The sequence below is a fragment of the Nyctibius grandis genome, chromosome 4, assembly GCF_013368605.1.
Source record: "Nyctibius grandis isolate bNycGra1 chromosome 4, bNycGra1.pri, whole genome shotgun sequence".
NCBI classification, from domain to species: domain Eukaryota; kingdom Metazoa; phylum Chordata; class Aves; order Nyctibiiformes; family Nyctibiidae; genus Nyctibius; species Nyctibius grandis.
In genome coordinates this window covers 53,515,362-53,542,792 of record NC_090661.1, presented here as the reverse complement: position 1 = coordinate 53,542,792, position 27,431 = coordinate 53,515,362, and the positions used below count along the sequence as shown (strand labels likewise).

Genomic DNA, 27,431 nt, shown 5'->3' with positions numbered 1-27,431 from the left:
ACCTAACCTTAAGCAAGAAACATTATCCAAACAGAACACAAAATGTGCTTTGAAAATTTTTAATGGAATTTAAAGTAAAACTTTTTTCTTACACAGACATTTTCTTCTTACAGTGTAAAAAAAAATGTAAAATTGCTCAAACTTACAAACTTGGAAAATTAGAGACATTTCAAATATGCAACCATCCTCATTTTATGAAACCAATGTATATTAAAAGTTCAAAATGCATGAATTTTTCTGAATTAATCCCGGTGGTTCATCTTCCTTTCCACTACTGTCCAAAGGAGGCAAAGTCCAGTCCCAAGTTGTATCATAATCATTCACTGGGGGGGAAGAGAAAAACAAGTCACCTGAGTAACAATCCCACCAGTCTGGAAAGGTCATTTGAGAACTGATTTGCATCCTGCCCCTGTCATGATTAAGACCTTTGCAGATGAGATTAGTTGGGAGTGAAAGGCTCTTTAAGCCAGAGCAATGAGTGCAGCTTTGAGAGGTTTGTTACCAGTTTATGCAATCAGGGATAGATGAGAGGAATGAGCTGTTCTGCCAGAAACACTCCGAGAAACATCTGAACATTGTGTGGAAAAGACAGCTTGGACACAAGATAAAACAACAGTAAAGCAGCGCTGCGGTTGGATTTTCAGCTTTATTCAAATAAAACTCAGTAAGCACAACATGTCTGGGTCGGTGACTGCCATATCCTAGCTGTGGGGCACTTGTTTCTCAGTGTTGCATCACATCATTAGTTAATGTTTATGCTACTAAAACCAAACAGTACAGAGTTCTCTTTAAAGGAAAGATGCCTATTGACAGATATCTTTCATCATACTTTCTTCACTGTTCATCACACACACATTACTCCTGTGAGTAAAACTACATTTGTGATGTAAGTCACAACATACACGCTAAACCTAACCAAGAAAAATAATTTTTTTTAAAAAGTATCTCACCTGGTTTGAGCTCGAGTCCATTTCAAGGCATGGCGTGGAGGTACAGCAACAGTGGGATGGTAAAACGTGCAGTCCGGCCTGGTACACTGGGTGTTAAATCTACAATGCTAAAAAAGAAAGCACTTGAGAAGACGTTGCTCAAAGCTGGCTGAGCTCCTGAACAAGCTAACCAAGAGTGTGTGAGGGGCAAGTTTAATATTACTGTATGACATATCTGATTGATTGATAGATAATTGAATCAACAGCTACAGAGACTAGTGCAATCAGTTCAACACAACGACAGAAGGAAATCCTTTTTCAAAAGTATTAATAAAGAGTTAGATGCTCCAAAACTGCCACTGCACTGACAGGTGGAAGTTCCTTTACTTTTAAGGGTTAATAGAGTTTAGTTTCAATTCATCTGTGCGCACAAGTTAGGAGCAAGACACAGCATCACCTGAAAGACTGAGGAAAAGCCAGAGTATCATCTGGCTAATCGTGTCTGGGAAGAGAGTCCTGGGGACCCAGTGCATTTCAGCATTGTTAGGGCTTGAAAAAGCACCAAACTTACTGGCAGGGACACAATTCTATAGAAGAGGAGTAGCTGAGTTATAAACTCTTGTACTATATAAATTACATTAATATACTCCAGGGAAACTGGGCAGTCTTTAAAGTTCCTGTGTATTGCAGCGCATCTGAATGAAAAGTCAAGAGTCTGAAACATATTCCTTCCATACAGGCTACAAGATGTCCTCCTCCTCTGCCCCCAGCATCCTGGCTGGGCAGATTTTGGTAAGTGCTAAGGCTGTCTGCCTGTTTGAAACTCCCCAGAAGCATCTGGTAGAAAGACTATTTAAAAATATAATTTTCCAAATTCTTTAAGTAAGTCACTGCTTCTGCATATTCTGTTTCAGAGCTAAAGTTAAAATGTGAAAAGTAAAAGCAAGAAGTATGAAAGGCTAGTGACGTTTCCTGACCCAAAGTAACATTGAGTATCTTTCTAGAAAGGAAGGGAAGAGGTAGGAGATGATTCTTACTTTTGGGTGGTAAAATGGACATTCCATTTTCTTACAAGCAGGAAAAAACTTGCACAGCGGGCTACTGGAGGATGGAGATGGTGTGGGTGGTGGTGCTAACAGCAGAAAAGAAAAGAACAGGAAGTGAGCCTGGATCAGAATAAACTGCTTTTTTAATAGAGTTCCACACAAATATATCAATCCTTCTGCAAGATACTATGTTTTATAATACACCAAAGTTCTTCAAGAAATATGTGAAGCATATCACAATGCACTGTGTGGATCTCATCCTGGGGTAGAACAAGACTATCAGGTAATTATTAGTCTGGTTTCTTCACCGTTTCAGGACATAAGGTACCATGGGCATGGCAATGCTTCCAGCAAATGAAGCAGAGATTCTGGTAGGCAGAGACATTCCAATGTCAAATTCAGACAGCAGCAAGCCTGTCAGAGTTGTTTAAGCTAACCGGACTGCAACGCGCAGGCAGGGCGCTTCCCAGGAATACACAGGAGCTGCTGGAAATGATACAGGAGACAAGCACATTGTCCTCTGCCTTCTGGCAGTGTAACAAAACTGCATCGTACTATGACTAAGGGCTAAACCACTTCCTAAAGATCATGGCTTCAGTGGAGGAAAGGCCCTCCACCTTGGCACTGCTTAACGGCTCAGGAATACCAAGCCATAATCCAAACACAGCTATTGCCTTCTCTGGGTAACCTCATCCCTGAAAGTCATCTCATCGTTGCAGAAAGTTAACTCCTACAGCTTCATTAAAGGAAAAAATGTTAAAAGACAGAAACCTCTGTTTTCAATTTGTGTCACAAGCTCTTGGCACAACGTGTATCCAATTTAAGAAACAAATTTGAGGAAAACTGCAGTGCTGGCTGATCCCTCCAGAAGGAGGGACTGCTTGTCTGCAAGTCACCGCTCTGGCCTTGCACAGATGTCATAGGGATTCTTGCGTAAGTGTTCAGGGATTCTTCTGATAACAGTTTTTGCAGTAACACTGGATTCTTCATCTAGCATTAAGGGTTGAAAGAAAATTAAGTCTAATCAAGCAAAAAATTTTTTTTTCACCACTCTCAGTTTCTGCTTCCAAATAATACACTGTTTTCCCTTCAGTGCCTTCATTTAAGGCTCAGAAAAACAAGAGGTGCTCACCTGGTTTAGGAGATGGATGGGGGGTTCGTCGACTGGCATGAGTGTAAGGACAGTCTGGCTTAGTGCACTTTGCATCGTATTTACAGTTTGGATGGATGAACAAGCATTTATCAGCAAATTTGCAGTTAGGAAAAACTCTGAGGGAAAAGAAATTCAGTCATAAGCCCATACTGGGAGCACAATCCCCGAGCAGCTGTTGCGCACGAAAGCCAGAATATCACAGAAAGCCAGAACTACAACAGGGCTTGCGCGGGGGTGTGAGTTACTTGCAAAGCAGGGCATGCGGGTGCAGTGTCCGAGCTGTACACGACCAGATCCGCAATCATTTTCCCTGTGGACACTCTTCACATGCAGTAAATAACGGAACTACCTCACACTCAGTGGAGTTCAGTAGCAAGCTAAGATGTGTTATTCTTAGCGTGCAGTGCAGACCAGCAAAGGCACTGTGAATTCAGACCTTGGCACAGAGGGGCACAGAACTGACTAAGTAATATGGTTCATTTACTGAAGAGAAAGTGTTCTTTTGAATTTAGTTATGTCAGATTTTAAAAGAAAATTCAAATGTCTGAGTAAATGACGCTACCCAATCTGGTAACATTTCTCTCAAAACAGAAATTATTTTTCTAGACTGTTGCTGCTTGTAGAAGAGAAGGCAAAGGTACAGCACACAGTCAAGAGTTAGCCTTTGCTTTCAAATAAAAAATTACTGCATTACCATGTAATGGCACCCTAACATGTTCAAAAGCATTTTGACAGCTAGCAGAAGAGTGCCTCTTGTTTTAAGAAGACACCAATTCCCACATCTCTAAGCAACACAAAAACACCAGCCTGTCTGCTAAACTCAGCTTTCTTCTGCATGAGCACAGCTGTGACTCTACTTATGAAAAACATCACTGTATTCTAACACATGATAGATGAGAGGAAAACAGAAGACATTACAGTGTGATAAACTAGCTGCGATCCCTGCCCTAACAGACTTGCACTGCCTTGGAATATTTACTAGCACAGAAGGGAAATTTGTAGCACCGAACTAAAAATAACAGGTCAAGTGGATGAGCTTTGCCCTACTCACTTGCAAGGTAGCGTGGGGTGATGGTACATACATTCATCTCCATTTTTACAGGCAGGCCAGTACTTGCATCGCTCCAGCACCTTCTCGGGTTTTTGCAGCACATTTAACTCTTCCATATCCACTAGGAAGGAAACAAAAAAGGAAAAAAAAGAAGCTGGGATGTTTATGATTGTATATGCAATCTGCTGTACACAATATAGCATAACTGAAATTCACAACGTTTCCTATTCTCTCTCTCCTTTTAACCCAATTCTTGATAAGCCTCTATTACCTAAAAGAAAGTCACGACAGTAAAAATTTATGTAGAATCATATTGTCTGAAGAAAATTTCCAAAACTACAACGTGAAAGAAGCCATAACATTGGACTGACAGCTGCCTTTGGTGATAAAAGATCAAACTTGTACTGTTTACAAGCAAAATAAATTAATTTTCTTCACAAATCCAAACTGAGGGGTGAAAGTCAAACAGACCAGATCTTGATCAGACAAGACAAAGATTCAACTGAACCTTAGTTATGACTGTTCTGCTGAGCCATGTGTTAATAACAGCTGTGCTTCCTTTCTCCAAGATATATTTGGCTCTAGAAAATTATTTCAAGAGACAAAGTAAAAAATCAATTTTTACACTAATCAGATATGATTTATTAGTATGGGGACACACACCAAAAAAGAGCCACTTTCATATGCTTTGCTCAGACAGATACCACATCCACTTCAGTTACCTGAACCCAGACTCCAATCCCCAAAGTATTTTAAGAAATTCCAAACTGAAACATTCAATGCCTTTAGTACTCTTACACGAACCTGGGACTTTGACTTTCTCCTATTTAACATTAGTTCTGAAACCTCATTCCGCAAATACAGGCAATTAAGCATATACCTTCACTGTTGTCTTATCTTCCCAAATCTGCCTGAAGCTTTGGCTTTTCAAAGCCTTCCAGCACTGCTAGACTTCGCTCTCTAACCTTACTAGTGACACACTTGCTCCAGCTCCGTTCCATCCTCAGCCTCATTTATGCCTTCTCCTTGCAATGCACCGAAGCCAAACGATGCCATCGTATTGTAAAACCTCACTGCTTGGACAAATCACACCCACGGTGACCCGATTCTGTGTGAACTTCAGTCACACCCGTGCTACTTCTGGCTAAGGTAGCTAATCAAATAAGAATCCCTAACAGAGATACAACTGTATCATCAACACTCTCCGGTACCAAAGAGCTTTAGTAAGGAGTACAAAAGAGACTATACTAGTAAAAGCACAGATTTGCAAGGGTGGTACTCTGATACATATTTCATTGTACTCGTAAAAATGTGCCAATAGATATGTAGTGTTCTTTTCTTCTTTAAGACTGCCTGATATGAGGAGTACTTCTGAATCCAGTGGGACTGAAAGGACATGGACTTAGAAGATCTTTTGCTTTCCCCCCGTGGTTCTCTCATAATTGCATTACACATTCACAGGTGGATCTATGAAATCTAAGTTCTCTGTATAGCATCAAACACTATTCTTTATTTAGTTCAGAAAATTTAGATGCACTGCTAGTACAGAAGACAAAAGGTCTTTTCATAAGAAAACTAAAAAAATTAATCCAAGCAACTATTCAACAGGTCTACAACAAAACAATATCCTCTGTATTTTTCATCACCTTTCCAGTATTCTAAACAATTCAAACATAGGCTTCAGCAAGCAACTTCCCACGTTAGTCAAAAGGTATCCTAAATATATAACGTTCAAGTAAAATCATGCACTGTTTCTGTGTAAGTCCTACTTTCAGTCATTCTAGCAACTTGACTCTACCAACACCTTATACTTAACAGGCTCCTTTTGATAACACAAATCTAGACAGAAACATTAAGATTAAAAAATACGTCATTTGGTATTAAAGTTCAAGGCACGGCAAAACGTTCATCGTAAGATCTCCTGTCCATCAACATGGGGACAAATGATAATGGGTCAACAAGTGCAGATTTCTGGCAGTGAAGATTAACTACATTTTCCAAAGAAAAAAAAACAAATTTCACCAATGCTGAGATGCGTGGAGAATTCCCTATGTGCCGTATTGCTCTAGTTTATGAAGATAAAGGCTTCTGAAGATATGGCCCCACTGAACTACCACATTTCATTTGCCTAAAGAATGTTCTAATTTGAAGAATAAACACCATCACTTCGATTTCTTAAGAAGGATATATCCAAGAGTTCTATCCACAGTCAAGCCACCACATTAATGTTAGATCCTGTTGGTAATTACCATCACAGCTCTCTAGCTGCCTGGTTACAATTTGCATCTGCTGTGCTCGAAGGCCTTTTAATCCTTTGCCGGTACACATATTTTGGGTAACTGGCTTTAATCCTTCAGTTATACACATATCTTCCTCTTCTTGATCAGAAAGGTATCCTGGTGGACTGGGCACGCCATCCAGTGTCACGATGAACTTGGGACTAGCGGGTTTCTCTGGCTGTGCAAGCTGGTCCCTATCAAACAAAGAAATGTAGTTAAAACAGATTTTCTGACTCCAGATGCTTGAGAAAAAGTGAGCTGCACTAGTAGCTAAAAGTAGTCCAAGCTAATCTATGGAGAGCCACGCAGTAATAAACCTTCTTTTAATACTACTAATAATATACTCCAATTAACAATCTGCCTTCTAGTTTCTCTGAAGCACCAGTGAGAAATACAGCTTTCAATGGCATACAATAGAGAATTTGTCAGGTACATTTAAGTTTGTTGCATTCTGCTCAACAGAGATACGAAATCTCATATACAGGCACAGTTAAATAAAGTGATTAATCTTTTGAGGAATTTACATTTTTGAGACAAAAAAAAAGTGAGGGTAAATACCATTCTTGGACTCGTGAACCTTTCAACACACAAACCAGGTGTCTCCTCAAAAATACTGAACCGTGCAATATGAAAGAGTGGGTGTAAAAGTTTTTAGGGCTAGGAAGAGAGAATTGAAATACTGACATTAAGAACTTTGATGCTCAGCCTGATGGAAAGATCGGTCTAGGCTAGTATCCTGTATCTGACAGTAGTCAACGTGGATAAAAGAGGGAGTATAAAACCAGGGGATGCATACGTTTCCTCCACTCTTCCACCATCCCACCGATTTCACCCAAGGGATTTCCTGAATGGCATGTGATTCTAAATATCTGGAAACGCACTATAGAGTTCTCACTTTGACAAACAGCAACAGTATAAACTTTGCTTCTCTATGAAATTAGGCTAAAAGCAACTACAGTGTAGAATGCCTTTAAGAAGAGAGAAAACCACCACATTAAAAACATCACTAGCCAGAACTTCCAAGTTCAAGCAGTCAGAAACTGATCTATTCACATGCAAAAATTTATCACTCTCCTGTAGCACAGTCACAGTGGAAAACTGTGACATTGCGAGGTTATCCTTTTGGGTTTGTTTGTTCATTGTTGGTTTTATTTTTAATTAACACAGGCTGTTTAAAGCCACTCATGGAAAGGAAACATTAACAGCTTCTCCAACACAGCAGCCCACACCAAAGTACATCACATTGTTCTGAGTGGTTTTTAACTCGAACAGGTAAGATACATAAAACTATTTGGTAGCAGGAACTATCAAGGCAAGTTAAGAAAATGACTGTGCACTGGCCGTTGTTCCTTTGGGGAAATGAAAAAACATCCACAACACATCATTTGAAGCTGATGTGAACTTTAAACTTCTCTTGGCCAAACTCACCAGTAAGGAGCCTTAAATCACTTCCCCCCACATGCCACTTCACTGTCTGTTGGCTTACGGGTAGTGAGCTACCTGCATGCAGAATGTGCTGTTTTCCCTCCAGCACTGAGACCTCAGGATCCACCGTACTCACTATTGCATTAAAAGGTTTTTCTTAAGAAATGTAATCTCAGGGTGAAACAGGGGTAAAACTAAAGGCAATTTAAGCAAAATTATTACTTAAATAAGATTTCAGAAATCAGAACAGCTATGACAAAAAAAGAGCAGTACTTTTCAGTTCCTTCTTCTTCTTTCTTGCAAATCAAAAACATGCTCAAGCTACAGTTGACCCTGGGAATTATTTTTCATTTAGAAGGATTTCTGGGAGTTTTTTTGCCCCTGTGTTTTTTCCTCTGCTATTCAATGTCAGTCATTTTCCATGATGTCACAGATCCTGACTGGACTGACAAAGCACAGGTATGACCGAATGAGTCCCTCTAAACCACAAACATTCTGACTAATAACAGTCCTAAAGGTAGTAACTTTTTACCGTGTCTGTATTAGACGTCCTGAGAGTACTCGTATTGCCTCTGTAGCCCTCTTTCCCGATTGCTGATTCTGTGACACTATTTCCTCAGATAACTTGGGCTTCTTCAGGATAAATGACCTAGTATCTGTATGGACCATAGATTCTGCATCATAGTAATCTGAATTGGGAGAAAAATTACATAGAAAAAGAGAAAAATAAGGTTGTACTCTTAACTTACAGCATATTTTTCAATATCAATTTACATGGCTGATAAGCTAATTTTATTTTGTTTTAATTTCTTACTAGTAGCTTCCAGAAAACATTTTTACTTCCTTGCTTATTCCACAGAAGTGGATCACCAGGAGACATAGACCATATTAGGCAAGACCAGGAAACTTTGTTACTGGAATGGCTGTGCTGAAACAGCATTGAAGAGGGTCCAAACACCCCCAAAATCTCTTAGGCTTTGAACACCTACTGATGTAATGCTTTTATTCCTTAGAGATGTAGAAACTAGAAAATATTAGAAATCAGTACAATTAATTGAAAAGCGAGTTATATTTTAACATTCACTGACCAGTAGTGTTCATTTGAAAACTAGCAATTTTTATTTAGGAATAAATGATCACAAGACTTAACCTTGAGTCACTTGCAAGGTATCTTCAATCACAGGATCAATCTGGAGCCGAGAAGAAAGCTCCTGTTGTTCAGCTCCTAAAAAAAAACAGTAGTTAGAAGCATATTTTACTGCATGTCAAAATTAAACTATACATTAAAGACCTGAAGCATACTCTTCTAATTCCTTTGATTAAAAAAAAACAACAACAACCTTCACACTTCTAACAAAAGGAAGCCATTCTCACTGTTATGAACCCCTTTCTCACTGTTTCAGAAACAGTAACAAGTCTTCTCCAGCCAGATGGCAAGGCAAAATCTAAATACTGAAAGGCTCTAGTCTTTCCCATAATCATTGTTCAGTACAAACTAGGTCTGTGGTATGGCAACTTACACAGACCAAGTTCTTCCTCATTTGTAGAGGTGTTGACTATTCAGAGAACACACACAGAGGAAAGCAGCTAACTACAAGGAACTACCTTATGGTCTTAAAAGGTGAAACAAATCAAAGCAGCACTCTTCTACAATTGACTTACGGTTTGAAAAAATGTAGTTTGCTTTCTGTACATTTCCTAAGCAAGCTGTCATTTCCATTTCAATGGCAAAAGAGCAAAAATACTTAGCATAAATATCTTCTGTACATTAATTCAAAGACTGATAAAGCGTTTTCTTACATACTTTACAGATACAATTTCTACTATTTTTTGTTGGCAGAAAGATTCCAAATACATCTATATGAGAAATGAGAGACTATTTTTTTAATAACTAATGTTTACCATTCCTTAATGACTGTGAGATGACATAATAAAGATGTTACTCAAACCAAATTTTACTCAACAATCTAAGTATCTAAAAACACTTAGCAAGAGTAAAATAAAAACTTCTTACAGAAGTGTTTTTCCACCACCTTATTTCTATGATTCCTTGTAACGAACACAGACACACACACACACACATTTCTTTCTTTGTAACAAAATCATGCTGAAAAGATACTTCAGCTGCCTTTAAATGTTACGCCATTTTCCTTGAGGAGTTTCGTAACAGAATGTCCTGGTTTGGCCTAAACCAGGCCGATTTTCCTTTCAGTGATTTTTACTTTCAGCTAAGTCTCCTCTAACTAACTGCATGTTTTTGCAGACAGTGTCTGCTTCCAGGACTGATAACGCTCGAAGTTTGTAGTTATCACTGAGGCACCGGTAGGGATGTTGTGCAGAAAGGCTCTTGCTGTACTTATTCTTGAGAGAAACCAAGGTCACTGCTGAATTCCTCATTGCTTACGAGTGAAGAGCCGAAGGGGGGGGTCGCAGCTGCAGAGGGGAGCGAACAGGGCAGGTGACCCAAAATTGACCAACGAGGGTATTCCATCCCATACACGTCATTCTCGGTATAAAGGGGGGGGATCACGAGGGTCTCGCTCTCTTTCTGCTATGGCCGGTGTCCAAGGAGGACTCCGTCTGTTTTCCTGCTGCCCCCGATCCCGATCTGTGCGTTCCTGAATCCAGCTCTCGACCATCGCTAGGCCCAGGCTGGGCCTTCCCGGAGCCTGCCCTGCAGTGCCGGTGGTGACGTGGCTGACTTCAGGGGAGCTCAATCTTGGTTTTGTATATATATTTGTATATATTTGATTATTTCTATTATTATTATTATACTTTTTTTTTTCATTATTATAGTTTATTAAAACTGTTTTAATTTTCCAACCCAGAAGTCTCTCTCCCTTTTCCCTTTCCCTTTCCCTCTGGGGGGAGGGGGGGGGATAACAGAGGGCATCTGCCGCAGGTTTAATCGCCAGCCCAGCTTTAAACCGTGACACAGAACTAAAAACAAAGCTTACTGTTCACCCAGTTATCCTGGTATCAGCTGTCCTGTAACAGCAAATACAGTACTCCAATGTTCACACAAAAAATTAAAACATTAGAACTACTTGTGTGGTAACAGTATGTTGGAAATAATCTTTTAATGCTTCATATGCTGCAAAATTATTCCAAATGTACAGTATCTTAACTCTCTCACATAAGCTTCGTGACAGAATTACTCCTATGCTTTAGAAAGCTTCTTGGTGTTCAGGGCATTTCCACATGCAAGTTTTGATGCCGACTTAAAAATCAAAAGCATTTCTCTTCTCTACTCAGCTTGTTGTAAAATAACATTCCCTGGTATAAATTTTTAAAGAACATTATCAGATGACCTTGAATTCCTTCAGCTGTCTGCTCCCTTGGCTCTTCTGCTTGAAGCTGAGAACTCAGAGCAGGTAGTCTGTTCTGCACATGGATTACTTCTAAGTGAGATTCTTCTGGGCTAATTCGAGTTCTTGGTGCAACTGGAACAGTCTGTTTCTGTGGAACTTCAAGTAAAGAGACAATGGTAAATTATTTACAGAATCACAGAATCAATCGGGTTGGAAGAGACCTCAGGGATTATCGAGTCCAACTGTTGCCCTGACACCACCATGTCAACTAGACCATGGCACTAAGTGCCATGTCCAGTCTTTTCTTAAACACATCCAGAGATGGTGACTCCACCACCTCCCTGGGCAGCCCATTCCAATGTCTAATGACCCTTTCTGAAAAGCAATTCTTCCTAATGTCCAACCTGAACCTCCCCTGGCGAAGCTTGAGGCTGTGTCCTCTTGTCCTATGGCTAGCTGCCTGGGAGAAGAGGCCGACTCCCACTTCCCTACAACCTCCCTTCAGGTAGTTGTAGACTGTGATAAGGTCACCTCTGAGCCTCCTCTTCTCCAGGCTAAACAACCCCAGCTCCCTCAGCCATTCCTCATAGGTCAGACCCTCCAGACCCTTCACCAGCTTGGTCGCCCTCCTCTGGACTCGCTCCAACACCTCAACATCTTTCTTGAAGTGCAGGGCCCAGAACTGGACACAGTATTCAAGGTGCGGCCTCACCAGTGCCGAGTACAGAGGGACGATCACTTCCCTAGACCGGCTGGCTACACTATTCCTAATAGAGGCCAGGATGCCATTGGCCTTCTTGGCCACCTGGGCACACTGCTGGCTCATGTTTAGCCAGCTGTCGATTAGCACCCCCAGGTCTCTTTCCGCCGGGCCGCTTTCTAACCACTCTTCCCCCAGCCTGTAGCGCTGCATGGGGTTATTGTGGCCCAAGTGTAAGACCCGGCACTTGTTCTTCTTGAACCTCATGCCGTTGGTCCCAGCCCATCTATCTAACCTGTCCAGATCCCTCTGTAGGGCCCTCCTACCCTCCAGCAGATCGACACTCCCACCCAGCTTGGTGTCATCTGCAAATTTACTGAGGGTGCACTCAATCCCTACGTCTAGATCATCTATAAAGATATTGAACAGCACCGGCCCCAGAACTGAGCCCTGGGGAACACCGCTAGTGACCGGTTACATACAACTCAATCATACAACACTTATTATTTTTACATATCATGCTAAAATAACTCTAATAAATCCCTATACACACACGCAAAAAAAAAAAATCCCAATCATTCGTCTCCACAAAAATCATCTTTAGCTACCTGTAAAATTCTTAGTATGAAACCACATTCATGCATGTGCATACAGCACTCTGAGTTGCACCTCAGAACATCTACTTGTAAGACAAAACATCATGAGAAGGATCAGAGTGCCATCAGCAAAGCATTCATCCACTTCTACACATAATTAATTTGGTACTTTCTTATGGTACTTAAATAAAACTTTTCATTCCACCTTTCAATAAACAATCATGGATTATCAATGTGTACTTTTCATACGGTGCCAGCTACCCTATGCTAAGGTACTTGCAAATAAAATATAACACTTGATGACAGTAGAATCACAGAATCATTTAGGTTGGAAATGACCCTTACAATCACCAAGTCCAAAACCTAACACTGCCAAGTCCACCACTAAACCATGTCCCTAAGCACCACATCAGAACCTCTTTTAAATACCTCCAAGGGTGGTGACTCAAGCACTTCCCTGGGCAGCCTGTTCCAATGTCTGACAACCCTTTCAGTGAAGAAATTTTTCATAATATCCAATGTAACCTCCCCTGGTGCAACTTGAGGCTGTTTCCTCTTGTCCTATCACTTGTTACTTGGAAGAGGAGACTGACACCCACCTTGCTACAACCTCCTTTCAGGTAGTTGTAGCATGGAATTTGCGGGTAGCAGGACAACAGGTTGACTTCTTTACTTGGCTTCTGCTAAGACCGTCAGAACTGGTTGTGAAAATCTGAGCATATTCTTCCCTTGGCTGAATATCACATCAGCGCTCAACTTTTCACACGTACAACTAAAACATACTGCTCAGTAATGGATTTATCATTTATGATCTTACCATTTTCGTTTACCTATGTATTTCAAATTAGCTTATTTCCATATTCCGCTCAAAATACTTAAAAAATTACATGAAATATTACCTCTGAAGTGGAAAAACCTGCATGATACTGCCAATAAAATTCACAAATCACCTCTGTATTAAACCACAAAGTGGTGCTTTTTGGTCTCCCCACTGAAATGTTCTTAACAAATATTCTTGTTGGTAAGCCAAACTACAAGATCACCACTATTAAAAATCAATAGTTTTAATTAATTTTAAAATTTTCTGGCTATGTCCTATTTCTTGCCATATTGCTATGTACACAGGAAAGAGCTTCCTGCATCACCTGAAAATACTGTTCCCTATGTTGCTGCTTTTTCCACCATTACCACTCCTTGCTGGATAACTGGCATCAGAACTTACAAGTATCAGTGCTCCTATCTCTCTTCCTAACAAACTGCTCATTCTGCTTACTATCTAGAATGAAGACAAGCTCTTAATGCTTGGGAGGCACTTACGTTATTTGCCATTAATGAAGAAGTATAACTTTATTTTAGAAGCTCATTTACTGTATGAAATATATTTTGTCAGCAGTCAAGCAATTCAATAGTTTACTAGATCTATTCTTAGTTAATTTTTCTTCAGTTCTAAGTTTGGCAACAATCTTTCTTAGTCATCCACAAAATTTATTCTGTTTTAAAACCAGCTCACTCTATATCCCACTTCTAACATGCACAGACATCTCCTCCAATTCAAGAGCCTTTGAACACAGAAAACTCCATACACATCTCATGCCTTTATATCTACTTATCAGCACCCACGCAACCCTGAAAATACACGTAACTACAAGAAAACAGGGAAGAAGTTAACAATGACCATTTTGTAAATATGTTAATGTAGAAGGAAGATATGTGTTTCTTACAGTTAGTCTGCAGGTTCTGAGAGAGAGCAGGCAAGCAATTTTATATAGCCTTCAATCTTGCTCCAGATGGCATAAAAGTCATGGTTAGGTATTTTAGTGAATGTTTCTTCCCTGGCAAAGTGCAATGCTTCCTGCTGACACCACTAGATTTATTAGCACCCAATGAAATGAAAGCACATGAGGTAACAGCTGGATTTGCCCTTCTTCAGCAGAAGTCTCTTGTAGCTAGGAGAACTGAACGCCTACACACAGGCAACCGCTCAGTTGCTCTATCAACTGCAACTCAATACCTAAAACCACTGAACTAAAATTGCAGCCTCACTGTTTAAAGACAATAAACACTGATATATCAATCAGTATGTTGCTTGTTATTTTGCACTTCTATTACCTACAGACAGTGAATTTGGATTTTTTGCTGTTTGGCTTTTTTTTCCTCCTCTCTCAGAAGGAAGAGAGTGCAGAAAGGGAGAAAAGAGCAACCGATTAGAACAAATGACCTGCCTAATACTGAGCACTTTCTCTTTGGCAACTATTAACTTCAGAAAATTTCTAGCACTTCCATTTTGTCTCTATACACTTTACAGACTTACTATCTTGATTAATATATTTTAAACAACTCTTTCCTCTCTTGTTTGTGCTTTCATAATTCATCACTGAAGATTAATGTAATATTCACAGGACATGGAAAATCCTTTACGTGTATCACTGACATGAGCTATTTAACACTCTGTTTTATATCTAAGTGCTATCTTTAGCTTGGATTTATAAAACAGGGCTAGGAAATATTATAGTTTAGCACAAAAAAAAAAAAGCTAATTACCAGTGGAATAATTGGTTGTTTTTGTAACCGATTCCTGTGCTTCAGAGATCGCTTTCAGTATTAAATTCTTATTGGCCTGTTTTGAAGGCGGCAATGAAGGTCTAAAGGAAATAAACAAAATAATGGTACATGAATTGCAACAGCAGCAGTATCCATGTTAAACACATATTTCAACAGGTTAACACAGTTATGCATAATACTGAGAGAAAAAAAATCATCATCTAAAATCACTTTATCTGTATTTGTTTTCAGCTCGTTAATCTATTCTCTGAGTAGATGGGGATCCACAAAATGCTCTCAAAAACCTAAGTCCGGAGGCGTGATTTCACCTCTCAGCTTAAGCTGCTGTAAAACCGTGCTGCATCTGAAAGGCACAAACTCTGCCATTCATTTTCTCCCACCTCTGCCCCTCACATGCCTGTTGCTACGTTTGTGTTGGCACTAGTAATTATGCTGCTGCCCCGGGGAGTAAGATCCAGCTGAAAACTGACTCTATCAAAAACATATTAGTTGTTAAAAAAAAGCTTTCTGTTTGTCTTTGAACATCAACAATAAGGAAGTTCAAATCAGATAAATGTGCTGTGGCGCTGAAGATAAATTCAATAAAGTGTATTAGCTTAAAACAAATCTTATACAAGCTAGCACTGTAGATCAGTAGAAACATCTCTTTCATAGTTTAAATGTTCTTCCTCTTATTGTTGAAAATCAGATACAAACCATTGATGTACTCTGACATTCAGACAGAATTATGGAGCAGAAAAAAAGGAAAAACCTCTCAAGTCCCTTGAAAAGTTAAAATCACCTTAAAGAACAAGGGATAATTGGTTTGAAAACTATTCCCAAAATAAAACAAAGCAATTAAAACACCTGGAAAATTATTTTACCACATTAAATACCTGGTCTGAAACATGCTAAGATTAATGTTCTTTTGCCAGTAAACTTTTCCCAAATAGTGTAAAAATTCACATTCCATTGCAGCGTATGCACAATAATAAAAACAGGTTACAAAATCAGAGAAAAAAAGGCAGTATAAACAGACATCTCACCCACAGAGTTGTGAGACCGTACAAAAAAAATAAAAACGGCTTACTGAATTTTGTCTGTCAATTTTCAAAACTGCAGCAGTTTTCCCCAACTTCCACTTTCAAAGTTTTTGTTCATTAAATTCATTCTGGAAACCACACATAATCACTGACATCTTAAGTACCTTCTTTCTGGCTTCGCAGGTACAGACACGCTGCTGGAGATGCTTCCTGTTCGCAATCCATAGTCTTCCTCCTCTTCATCATCTTCCCCATCATTATAGAACTTCTTCACTTTGACTACTGAGCTTACAACAGGCAACCGTCTCTTCCTGGAGCTTTCTTCCTACAGCAAACAGAGCAGCCAAAACAATTAATTTAGCATAAAACATGTACTAATAGGCCAGCAAAGAAAATATTGCAATTCTATCTATAGCCAGAAGATGGAGAACTTCCACTCAAGTTGCATGAGTCTAGGACTACCGCACTGTCTGCGGAAACAAGTGACAGCACTAGAGAATATGAAAATCAGACATATTTACACTGAAGTATCTCATTAAAAATGTAACTGTAAATAACATTTAGAAAAGGAGAAGAAAAAAGTCTAAAGTACAGACAATTTATCCAACATCTACAGAAAAAGCAGGGTTTTCCAAAGAAATTCATACTACCCTTCAAGATGCACCTGTTGAAAGTCACATAGAGAAAAGGGAAATCAGTATGAATGACTTTCTCCTCTGTGTCAACTCTAATTTCAGATTAGTGTAAGGATTAATTTCTAGCAAGCTGACATATTCCAAAGGATGCCAATAGGTCTGCAGAGCCAGGATGGTCCAGTTTAGGCAGTGCAAGGTCCCTGTTCTGACACAGCCACTCACCACCACCACAGTGCATGTAGTAGTGACAAATTTAAATGCTAGGCTGCATGAAAGCATAGGAGAAAGCACACGTCCATAATTCCCATAGGAACCATCACTCAGCACTGAACTACGCAGGAGCACAACGACGCATAGCGAGCCACTGCGTGGTGCTTGGTTGCCAGCTGGGGTTAATCCACGACATATCCTAAGGGAACGGACCTGGACTACACCAATACAGAAGATTCATACAGGAAAAAACCCAATACCTACAGAAATGACCTTTTTAAAGGTAAAACTTCCCAAAGCACAAGAACTTGCCTAAGGGAATGCGGAATACAGCAAAGGTCCACAGTTCCAAGAAACGCTTCTGAAATAGCCCTCTTGTGGACATTATTCAAGAAACAGTAACAGAAGAAAATTATCATGAGACCTTTTCCTAACATTTCCAAGGAGAGAAGTGACTCGTTTGTTCATCAATGACTTACCTACAGTCTTAAATAAATCACTGTATTCTCACTATATTCTCTTTTTCACTTCCCCATCTTAAAAAACAAAGACATCAGCACATATCTTTGTAAAGCATTCTAGATTTCCAAATAAAATTTGTGGTCCTTTACACAGAACTAAGTAAGTAGTAGCAAAGACAGAAAACTACATAAGCAGTAGCAAACACATATGTACTTGGAATACAAGGTATGTAAAATTCCTGCTTCGTTACAACATTAGCAGCCATAACAATCTTCATTCCCCTCACAAAGGGCTCTTAACTGATTCATATGGATAGTCTTAAAACTACCAGCTAGGACTACCACCCTGCATGGCTTAGTCTGGCCGCCAAAGTATGTAGGGCAGCAATCACCTTTTAGTTTGTCTTTGTACAACACCCATCCCAAAGCGTTCTTAAATGCCATGGTTCTGAATAGTACAATAATAATCCTAGTAAGTAACATATCCAGGCCTTAGAGACTAATGTATATCTAGCATAGCTATGAATAAACAGCAACTAAAAAATACAGATTTACAGAATTGTGTAAAGCTGGAGATTTACAAAGCACTTATGGAAGATCATGCTGTTCCAATGGTCTGGAGATCAAAATTATTATTTCTGATTCATCACACGCATCATAACAATGTGGTAACCCAGTAGTCCAACTCAATATGGCATGAAGATGTACAGCCGATTAACTCTGAGATGCAGCAGCCTGTCAGGTGATGATGTTAAACTATATAATTTCTTTTTATCAGTGGACCCAAAGAATGAAATCCCAAACCTACTGGTATCGCTACTTCGACTTCTCTGAGGTCAAGGTTTTATTGGAAGCGTACATAGCAATTTAGGTTCCTAGCAAGTGTAAAGTATTGCAATAGTTTAGATCATACTAACCTCACTGCTTACTTTATCGGCACTAAGTTTGGAGGTGGGTCTGCAACTCTCTGCTAAGTTGCCAACCACTTCTGGATTGCCCAGCTGGCCTGTTTCCAAAGACCTGCAGCTTTGCATGTCTAACTGCCGGCTCCCCTGTGAGTTGCCCTGCTGCGACAATCTGTGCACATGTATATTGCCATCTGCACTCCTGCTAGCTGGTGGTCGGTAGATTTCAGCGGAAGGACGAGAAGAACCATAAGTTACAGTTACAATAGGTTTCTTCCTTGACAAAGGATTCTCCTGCACGAAGTTTAAGTCTTCATCAATTAGATCATCTGGTTCAGGTTTAATGTCAATTACAGCTTCGGAAGGTGACAATTCCCTCAAAGGCTTGACTGTAGATGTTAAGCGGGATGCAGAACCATCTTCACAAGATTGCCTGATAAGTAAGAAATTGCCAACCATTAACTCATCTGCAAATAAAGTTCTGGAAAAGGAAAACTGTCTTAAACAAAGCCAGCAGGGAAGACACATTAAGGTGTTATTGTTTATACAAATCTAACGCACTGATCGCTATTTTTAGTTTGGTTAATTAATCTAAGCCCATCTGTCGCTTAAAGAAATGGAACTGAATTCCTGATTTAATGTCTTTTATACAACAAATTGTAACAATGCTTTACTCTCCAAAACTACTTGTTCTTTCCAAGTATCTGTGCTCTTCAGAATAACTACTACAGTCACACAACTACTAATGTCTGAATGTGTGTTAGTAAGTAACCAGAAGCTTTACCGTGAGGCGGTGTTCTTTTGTTCCTGTGAGCTAGTTGAAACTCTTGAGTCATTTTTTTCAGTCCGAGTGCTGGAAACTGCAAGAGGTGGCAAGATATCCTCATGCCTCCTCTCATCACCCACAGATGAACTGCTTTTGCTGGACGGAAGGTTGCTCTCAAAGATATTAGATTCTGAAGATTTTACACTAGTTGGTTCTGTGGAGACAAGTACCATTCATTTTTACATCAAAGCACAACAATACAGATTTTGCAGTAAATGTAGCTAAGAAACTGCAACAAGGCATTGTGTAGATCTGAAAACACAACAAGCTGAAAGCTGTTTCAGCTGAAAACATCAGCAAGAAACACCAGAAATAAATTCTGGACTCAGAAATAAATTCTTTATCTTAAAATATAAAGCAATTTTCTAAAGAGTCGGGACCCAAAAGACCATACAAATTGAAAATTAACAAAACATTTAGCTAAGATCTTTTCTGAAACTCATCAAACACAGAAAAGATAAACCTACTTTCACTCAAAATTAATTTTCTGGCTTACCAGTAGTCACAGATCGCAGCTTATCCAAAACACCATGGAGCCTGAAATAGATGGGGCACAGGGAAGGAAGAAAAAGAGAAAAAGAAGAAATAGAAGAAATTTAACTTACATTCAGAATAATAATCTTTCAGAAACCAACTGTCTTTCCCCCCTAGAACAAGAATCTCATTTATCTAAGACTTGACTTTCCATCAACTGACGTATGTTTAACCTCAAAAGGGGGGCTTTTAAGTGAGTCTTCATACGTGCAAGTAGGGTATTCATCACATCATCTACTTTTAGCATTTAACTCGTTTACATAGTTAAAGCCCATATTTTCCACTGTTCCACTACAATCAATGGTGTGAGTTAAGTGTCTTCAAAAGGAGGGATTCAAAAAACCTAAGTTAGAAGCCTAAAGTATAGCTGGAAATTTTACTTCAGATATGAAACTTTAATTACACAGCAAAGTTAAACATAATTGTAAATACAAACCTAAACAATATATAATTCAAAGCACTTTACATACTCAGGATTCTTCCAGCATGCTTTGTGTATACCAGCAATACTGTTTGAGACCTGTTGGTGAGCAAAAACATTTCAGCGAGGTATCAGATTTGCTGTTTGCCTGTGAAAAAGGCACCAAGCTGAAGCAATACAGAAAATCAAAAGGCTATAAAATAACACTGTTTAAAAATAAACACACATTGCAGTGAAAAGGGGAAAAAAAAGAAAAAAAATTCCAACACTTAAATGCACATCCTACTTGGAATTCAAACCTGGTCATGGGCATCTCCATAATTTAGACTGAGTATTAGAAGGGAGTTAAGGAACAAAAACATTGAAAACTGGGAAAAGTAAGACTGTATGTGAGTACAAGGAGGGCTTCTCAAACCTCCTTGTGAGTTTTCACTAGAACACTCTGAAAAGTTTTGTCAACTGAGCTCTGCTGATGCATACCAGTTTTCACACTGATCTCCAGATAACTGTGACTTGACAGTTGGTTCAGAGTAAGAAGTGCTGGCCAGCCAGCAGGATTGCCAGGTCTGCCACAGAATTGCTGTGAAACTTTTGCTAGATGACCCCAAATTACCAGCTATAGCATCAAACCAAGGAACACAGACCTTGCTGAGTATTGTATGTAGCCAGAGACCCAATGCTTAAGAATGTAAACATTCTGGGTTGCCTTTAAAAGAAATAAAAGCATGTAAAACTCCCAACTACAAGGCTATTTAACTTTTTTCCACCAAGTCCTCTTACAGCTTATTGCATAGGTCTCGTCTTCTTTTCCGTCATTCTTTTAACGAATACCTATTTCGTTACCTGATAAAGCACTCTGAAATTGAATTTGTATTTATAAGCTAATGTGGATACTGAATTGAGAATAAAACTCATTACATTTGGAATTTAAGCAGGTGTCAAAAGCAGCAGGAGGTATAATATCTACATATAGTTGACATCTAGTTCTAAATACATATAAAAAAAAAATCTTGATTTCTCTTCCTTGCTGAAATTTGCTTTCTTTACATTTTTATTATTTTTTTCAATGAAGTTTTAGTTTCATTTACAAAGCCATAAAAGCATTTTCTGCTACATATTATTGTGTTATTTCTTACTGTATATCAAGATTCAAAACCCTAGTACTGGAGTTACCCTCATCAACTTGTAAACCTTGCTAATTTGTCTAACTGATTCCCAAAACTACTATGAGTAAGACAACTACATGCCTGTGTACTTTTAAGAAAAAGGGTTACATGCCTAATTGCACTCCTTCCTTGTATTTTTGACAAATGCTGGGAAAAATGGAAAAATTTGAAAGCAAACTCAAATTACAACCATACAAGTCACTGACACATGGAAATACATCAGTTTAAATAGTTAATACGGTGAATTGTAACAGCTGGAACTAATTTTCACTTTTTGTCAATGATGTTTATCGTTTCATAATATACTCAACTTCCAAAATATTTCTCTCTGCTATTTAATAGCATAAAAGCTCCTAATCAAATAAAGAGGAACTTGACTAATCACGTAGAAGAAATACTGGAAGCGAATGTAACCAGTCAGTATGAAAATTTCAAAGGAAACAAACTGAAAAAGCAGAAAAAATGTAGTATTTCTCTAATCTATACAAAACAAAATAACACTCCTTAAAACTATACTAGATTAGAGACTCAGAAATAAGATTAACTTGAAAAAATACACAACCCTGAAAGGAAGAAAAATCTCTGGAGTGAAATATCTGTTTGGATACTCTGAAACATTGAGTTAATTAAAGGTTTATACTGTAAGTCAAATTCAGTATTAGAAAATGCATAACAAATATTATAATGGCTAAGGCTATCATGCAGCATAGCATAAATTAATCCACACTGTCAAGAGTTTAGGAAAGAGTTCATCTGTTGCTAATTTGTTCTGCTCACAATAATTCTGGGGTTGTAGTTTTGTTTTGTAGAGCTGAGTGGTGGTAATAAATAAACAGCCTGAGAGGTGGGAATACCTAAGCATTTGGTGCTAAGCTTTGTCAAAGACAGTATACAGAATTAGATCCACTGCTCATCTGTCCTGATATAGTAATTCCCACGCAGACCAGCAACCTGAAGCACTATTAGCATATTAGCAAATTATTATTTAGCAAATAACAGCTTGTCTTTGAAGAACTATTTTACATCTAACTACAGTGAATAACTCTCATGCTCACAGTGGGTTTTGCAGGAATGATTTTTTTAAGTCAACATGGCCCTCACCTACCTGAGCATTTCACACTTCATTAAAAAATTTGACTCCACTTGTGAGCAAACAAAGAATATAAGCCCTCCAGTCCTTTGCCACTTAATTGTCATTGCAACAGCCTAACTGTTGACAGACTAAAAATAATTTATTTATTACAGCTGCAAAGTTAAAGTTTTGATTAATGTCAATTACACAATGGGAAGACAAGTAATTTCTTAAATTCTCAGATTTCACTTATAGAAAGCAGTCCTGATTACTAATAAGAAGTGTGACAAATAGCTTACAAACATACCAGACAGTAAACCTGACAGTATTGTTTCCAAGAAAAAGGGAAAGGTCTTCTGTCATCTGCTCTTGACTCTTCTTATTGGCCACCATAACCATAATATAATCAGGGAGCTCTTCATCTAACAGAAAGAGAAATATGTTGCTTTAAAGTACAATAAATCATAAAAGATACAGCAAACATCCATAAACATGTCATCAGATTTTTTTTCCAGTTTTACTATAGACTCTGCAGGCAGAGGATTAAGTAAGCCAATTAACAAGACTTCCTTTTCCGCTGAGGTTCAATACAAGTTTCAGCTATGAGTGAGGAATAAAAGCCCATCAACTTCACAAGAGCATAAACTGAAGGTAGCAGTATATAAAAAGTGAGTAAATAACACACAGAAATGACAAGATAAAAGAAAGCCACTCTGCTGCCTATATCCTCTTGCTTGAACACTAACAACCATCTACAATTTTCATCACTTCAAATACTGCCAAATATAGCACCTTATGCTTGTCAAATTTCCTTTAGTTACAAAGACCAAACAGATAAATATGTCTTTCTGATTTGTGCATTAAACAAATCAAAACTGTATTAACTTCCAGATTTTCCATCTACAAAACTAATGAATATCAGGCCTTAAAAAAATAAAACCAGCAACCCCAAGAGTCTGATTCTCTAATTCCCAAACGTATGCAATTTCATACGCAGTGAGAAATCCATTCCCCTGCTGGATGGTTCACAGAGGGTACGCCTGCTCATCAGAATGGACAGGAAGGTGCTCAGAATCTGACATTAATACATTAAGGGTTTGGGAGTTTGGTATTTGGCTTTTCACTTTGGCCTAGCTCTGATCTACTCTGAAGGACTGAATGGTGCATTTGTTGCTCGAGGGCATTAGGTATGCTTCTTGAGCATGTATTTCAATTTAGTTTAATCAAGCACCTCATGTTCTCCAATACCACTCCATGACATGAACATAACAATAGTAAGTGAAGAGAGTTGGGAAATCCACTTCAAATTGTGAATTTGAACCAAGGCACTAATATAGCTGTACTCATTTCATCAAATTAAGTCTGTACACAACATTAAAAAGACCTAAAAAATGAAAAATCTTAAATAGAAGTCAAAATACAAATCAAAGGAATTGCCTTTCTTCTATGTCTATGTACCCTGTAAATAATTCATGTGTACGCTAGGTTACAGAAAGAACATTCATACATTGCACATGCACTCCACTATCACTATTCAAGTGTTCCAACATAACACATTCCTAGCCTAAAGCCTAACTTTTTTGTGTGTGTTTTTTTTTTTTAATGTAAACTACAAGTTGCACAAGATGGATGGATACCCAGATCTAGGAACTTAGAATGAATTTTATTTTTTGGCCAAGCTACTTTTAAACCTGATCAGCTCCTCAGGTCGTTCAACATATGATAAAGTAAAGAAGAAGATGCTTTAAGTATAGATCAAAACACAGGTTAGCACAATTACCTGTAACAGTACGATAGAAGAAGGAAACAAAGAAAGAAAACTGCTTCTCTCAGTGACTGTGTTGGCTTATGCCAATTTAAATTGTATGCAAAACTACAGCCTTTTGAAAATTTTGATAGTTGATGAATAACTATCTTTATTTTTCTTCACAGATGAATTTTTCCTTTGTAAGTTCTACACAACAAGTAAGTTTCAACATGTCTTCTTGTAGAAGACTTTTCGAAAGAAAAGAGCTAGCAGTTACAGAAAGAAACAAAAGCATGGCTCTTGCTCGCAGAGGCTAGAATGAGGGAGAACTGATTTTTACCAGTTACCTAAAAGAAGAAATACAGAGTTTTTGAAAAACATTACTTGGGAAGTTGTCCAAAATACTCTAGTCAAGAAAAGAAACCTGAAAAATGACATAAATATGAAAACAGAGGTTTAAAAGCAAAAAAGAGGCTAAGGGAAGTCAGACCTGGCAATAAAGAATACAAAGTTATTTAAAGAAGTTCAGAAGCTGAGTGAGAAGAAAGTGCAGACCTTGTATGCTGAATTGCCTTCTGACTACAGGAAACAGAAAGAAAAGAAAACAAAGAATAATCAGCCAGAGTTGGAATCAAAGATTACTAGTATTCTATGAGAATCTTGGTATTAGAGGTATTTTTTTCAGAAATGCAGGAAAAAGCAGACGAAGAATCAAAGACTGAGAAACAGAAACCTGGAATAACAGTAAAAAAACCAAAAACGAGTTACTGAAAAAGGCAACTTTTGAGATGGTGAAAAAAGATGACCTTACAATGAAAGAATTCTAAACACGGTTCCTTGGCACCTGCTGAATTCAGAACGTCAGCTCGTAGGTAACTCCATTCTATGGAGTCAATACATTTTAATTCCATAAATACAATGGCCCCCTTTAAATAGGAAATAAGATGAATTCAAGATCAAACTACAAACTTTGAACTTGGTCCTGAAACTCACAGGATCTCTGAACTACGTTCTCCATTCCTTTCCTTCACCTGAAACCTAAGAAGTATCACAGACAACAACAAGGCAGTTGCAGGACTGAGGTATTCTGCTTCCAACAGAACACTGTGTTAAGTTACCAACTTTTACTGTTGTGAAAAACAACTAAAGTGCAATATCCATTTAATCCTGGATCCAGGAAAAAAAAAACACCACACACAGACATTCACACTGCTCATCTCTCTCTCCTCACTATCCAAAGTAAAATCTCACCCTGGCTCTAAGATTCAGCTACATATGTTTCATCAACATTAGCTTAACGTAGCTTAGTTTTCCCCTCACCAATCAAGCTCTTACATTTTGCAGATTTGGCCTAAGTAATGTTTCTGACATGGCCTTTCCATCTCCTAAAACAGTCAGCCTATCTCTGTCTTACAGTAATATCCTTTCTCCTAATTTCGACAAATGTCTCACCCTGAATTCAAAAGGCTGTTGAAAAGATGCCTAAGACTGACTCCATCTCAAAGTGGTCACAGGTAACTGCTGTTATATTTTCAAGGACCTTACTTTATATAATGTTTCTCCTTGTGCTTGAAATAAACTTTCTTAAATATGCACAGACACATCATTGTTTGTTTTTCTTTCAAATCCCTTGCCACCATTTCACCTTGAAAGAGGAGACTGTTAGCCTTCTTCATTTTTTCCTTTTAGTTCTTCATACATTGATGTTTACGTACTGCCTCCTCTTAGGCTTAGACTATACATATTTTGTGAAGTAAGTCTTTTTCTTTCACACTAGTCCAGCACTTCAGATAATTCATCTCATGCTTAAGGGCACTGTATGCAGTTACACAAGTAATAAGTAAATACGCTCTTTCATTAACTAGCTGGTTGTTTCCTATCTAACAACAATGAACCTAAAGGTTGCTAAACACATGATAAAACTTACCAACATAAGCCCCCAGCTCCTGCAACTTTCCTTTTATAGCACCCTAAAAAATAATGAAATAACATTTAAGGGATGGAATAACAAAGTATTTCTCACTACAAAATAGTGGGAGGTTTGGCAAAGTGTTTCTCATTAACTGTTTGAATATGTTGGTTTAATGTATTACTTTTCCTATTCTCCACTGCTCATGATATAAACGTTGTAACGGTGAGGGACTGACAGTCAAATAGCGAGAACTGCCAGGAATTTCACACTCTATACCATATTTCCTATATACCAGTTCCTGGTGCTACCAGACAACCTCCAAGACCCAGCTGTCCCTTTTTAAGCAGAGACCATCCAGGCTCATGAGGTGCAAAGAAAACGACCCCCAGATGGTTTGATAAAAGCTCATTCCCAGCTCAACAAGAAAAAAAACCTGTCAGGATTTTCAAACTGTGATCGCTGAATGGGAGCAGCTGACAAGCTCTGACGGTAACGGGGGCTCCCACCGGAACGCCCGGCTACGGCTGCTCCCTCTCCCGGGCAGCCCCCGGTTCCTGGCCCGCGGCCCAAGCATGCCGCTGCAGGGCGAAAACTCCAGCTCCGGGGGAGAAATGGCAGCTGCCTTTTGGGGTACGGCAGGACCCCGACTCCGCTGCCCAAAACAATGACTCTCCCGTTCGTACCCCTCCCCAGGGAGCCCCGAGGCCGAAGGCCGCCGGAAGCTCCCGGTAACCCCGGCCCAGCCGGGGGCTCACCCTGCCGCTTCCTTCCGCCGGGGGAAGGGGGCTCGGCGGTGCAGGGCCCGCAGCGTCCCCGCCACCCCCGCGTCTGAGAGGAGGCTGGAGGGAGCCCGGCGTCTCGGCCATCGGCCGGGCCTGCCCCCCACAAGCGGGGTCAGGCCTCAGCCGCGGGTGGAGAGGGAGCGACCCGGCTGCTTCTCTCTCACCCGGATCTTGCGGCTGATCTCGGTGCCGATCTCCATGGTCGCGCAGCCCCGGTCCCTTCCCGCCGCGCCGTGCCCCGTCCCCTCCCGCCGCGGCCTCCCGGCTCCGCTCCCGCCACAGGCCGCGCCGCCGCTGGAGCGCCGCGCCGGAGAGTGTGCGGCCTCCGCCTGCGGCGCCCCCTGCCGGGCCGCCGTGCGGCCTCCGCACCGCCGCCGTCCCGGACGCCGCGCCCCGCCTGCCCCGCGGCAGGGCTCCCCGCGGCAGGGAGGCGCGCAGGTAACGCCGCGGCAGCCGGCTGGGCACTAACGGCGGGGTAAAGGGTGCGGGAGCTCACCTCCGTGCCCCTCAGCAACTCCCATCTTCTCCCGCGCCTCCCCTAGTCAGCTCCTTTGCGCTCGCGGCGCGCACCAAACTGCCCCTTCACCGTGATGCTCCGTGTGGCCTGTCAGCGCCTGGGCTCTGCAGCGTGCACGGGCCCCGGGGCGGCCTGGCGGGGCGGCGTACCCCTGCAGCCATGGCTGCGG

At 39.9% G+C, this 27,431-nt stretch overlaps 1 protein-coding gene across 2 annotated transcripts; it reads right to left on the bottom strand.

The window, feature by feature from the left end:
* Positions 1-38: 38 nt before the first annotated feature.
* ZC3H14 (zinc finger CCCH-type containing 14) lies at positions 39-27,431 on the bottom strand. Of its 2 annotated transcripts, none has more exons than XM_068397910.1 (17): positions 26,910-27,044; positions 25,979-26,021; positions 22,612-22,726; positions 19,608-19,648; positions 19,070-19,265; positions 18,298-18,718; positions 16,239-16,399; positions 15,032-15,132; positions 11,195-11,350; positions 9,034-9,108; positions 8,416-8,572; positions 6,429-6,652; positions 4,180-4,300; positions 3,108-3,244; positions 1,967-2,061; positions 951-1,057; positions 39-323 (listed from the first exon to the last, which is right to left on the bottom strand). In XM_068397910.1, exons 1-17 carry the CDS (start codon positions 26,943-26,945, stop codon positions 317-319), a joined length of 2,193 nt encoding a protein of 730 aa, XP_068254011.1. In that variant the 5' UTR covers positions 26,946-27,044; the 3' UTR covers positions 39-316. The 2 variants fall into 2 exon arrangements, with proteins under 2 accessions (XP_068254011.1, XP_068254012.1); XM_068397911.1 differs by lacking the exon at positions 26,910-27,044 and adding an exon at positions 27,242-27,431 and having other exon boundaries at positions 40-323.

Excerpts from the sequence above, each read along its gene's own strand:
- ZC3H14 (XM_068397910.1), bottom strand. The coding sequence starts at position 26,945 with ATGGAGATCGGCACCGAGATCAGCCGCAAGATCCGG. Across the intron at positions 19,649-22,611 it reads ACTGTCAGGTTTACTGTCTG|GCTCCATGGTGTTTTGGATA; the intron begins GTATGTTTGTAA and ends CATCTATTTCAG. Across the intron at positions 8,573-9,033 it reads TACCTTGCAAGTGACTCAAG|ATTACTATGATGCAGAATCT; the intron begins GTTAAGTCTTGT and ends CTCCCAATTCAG.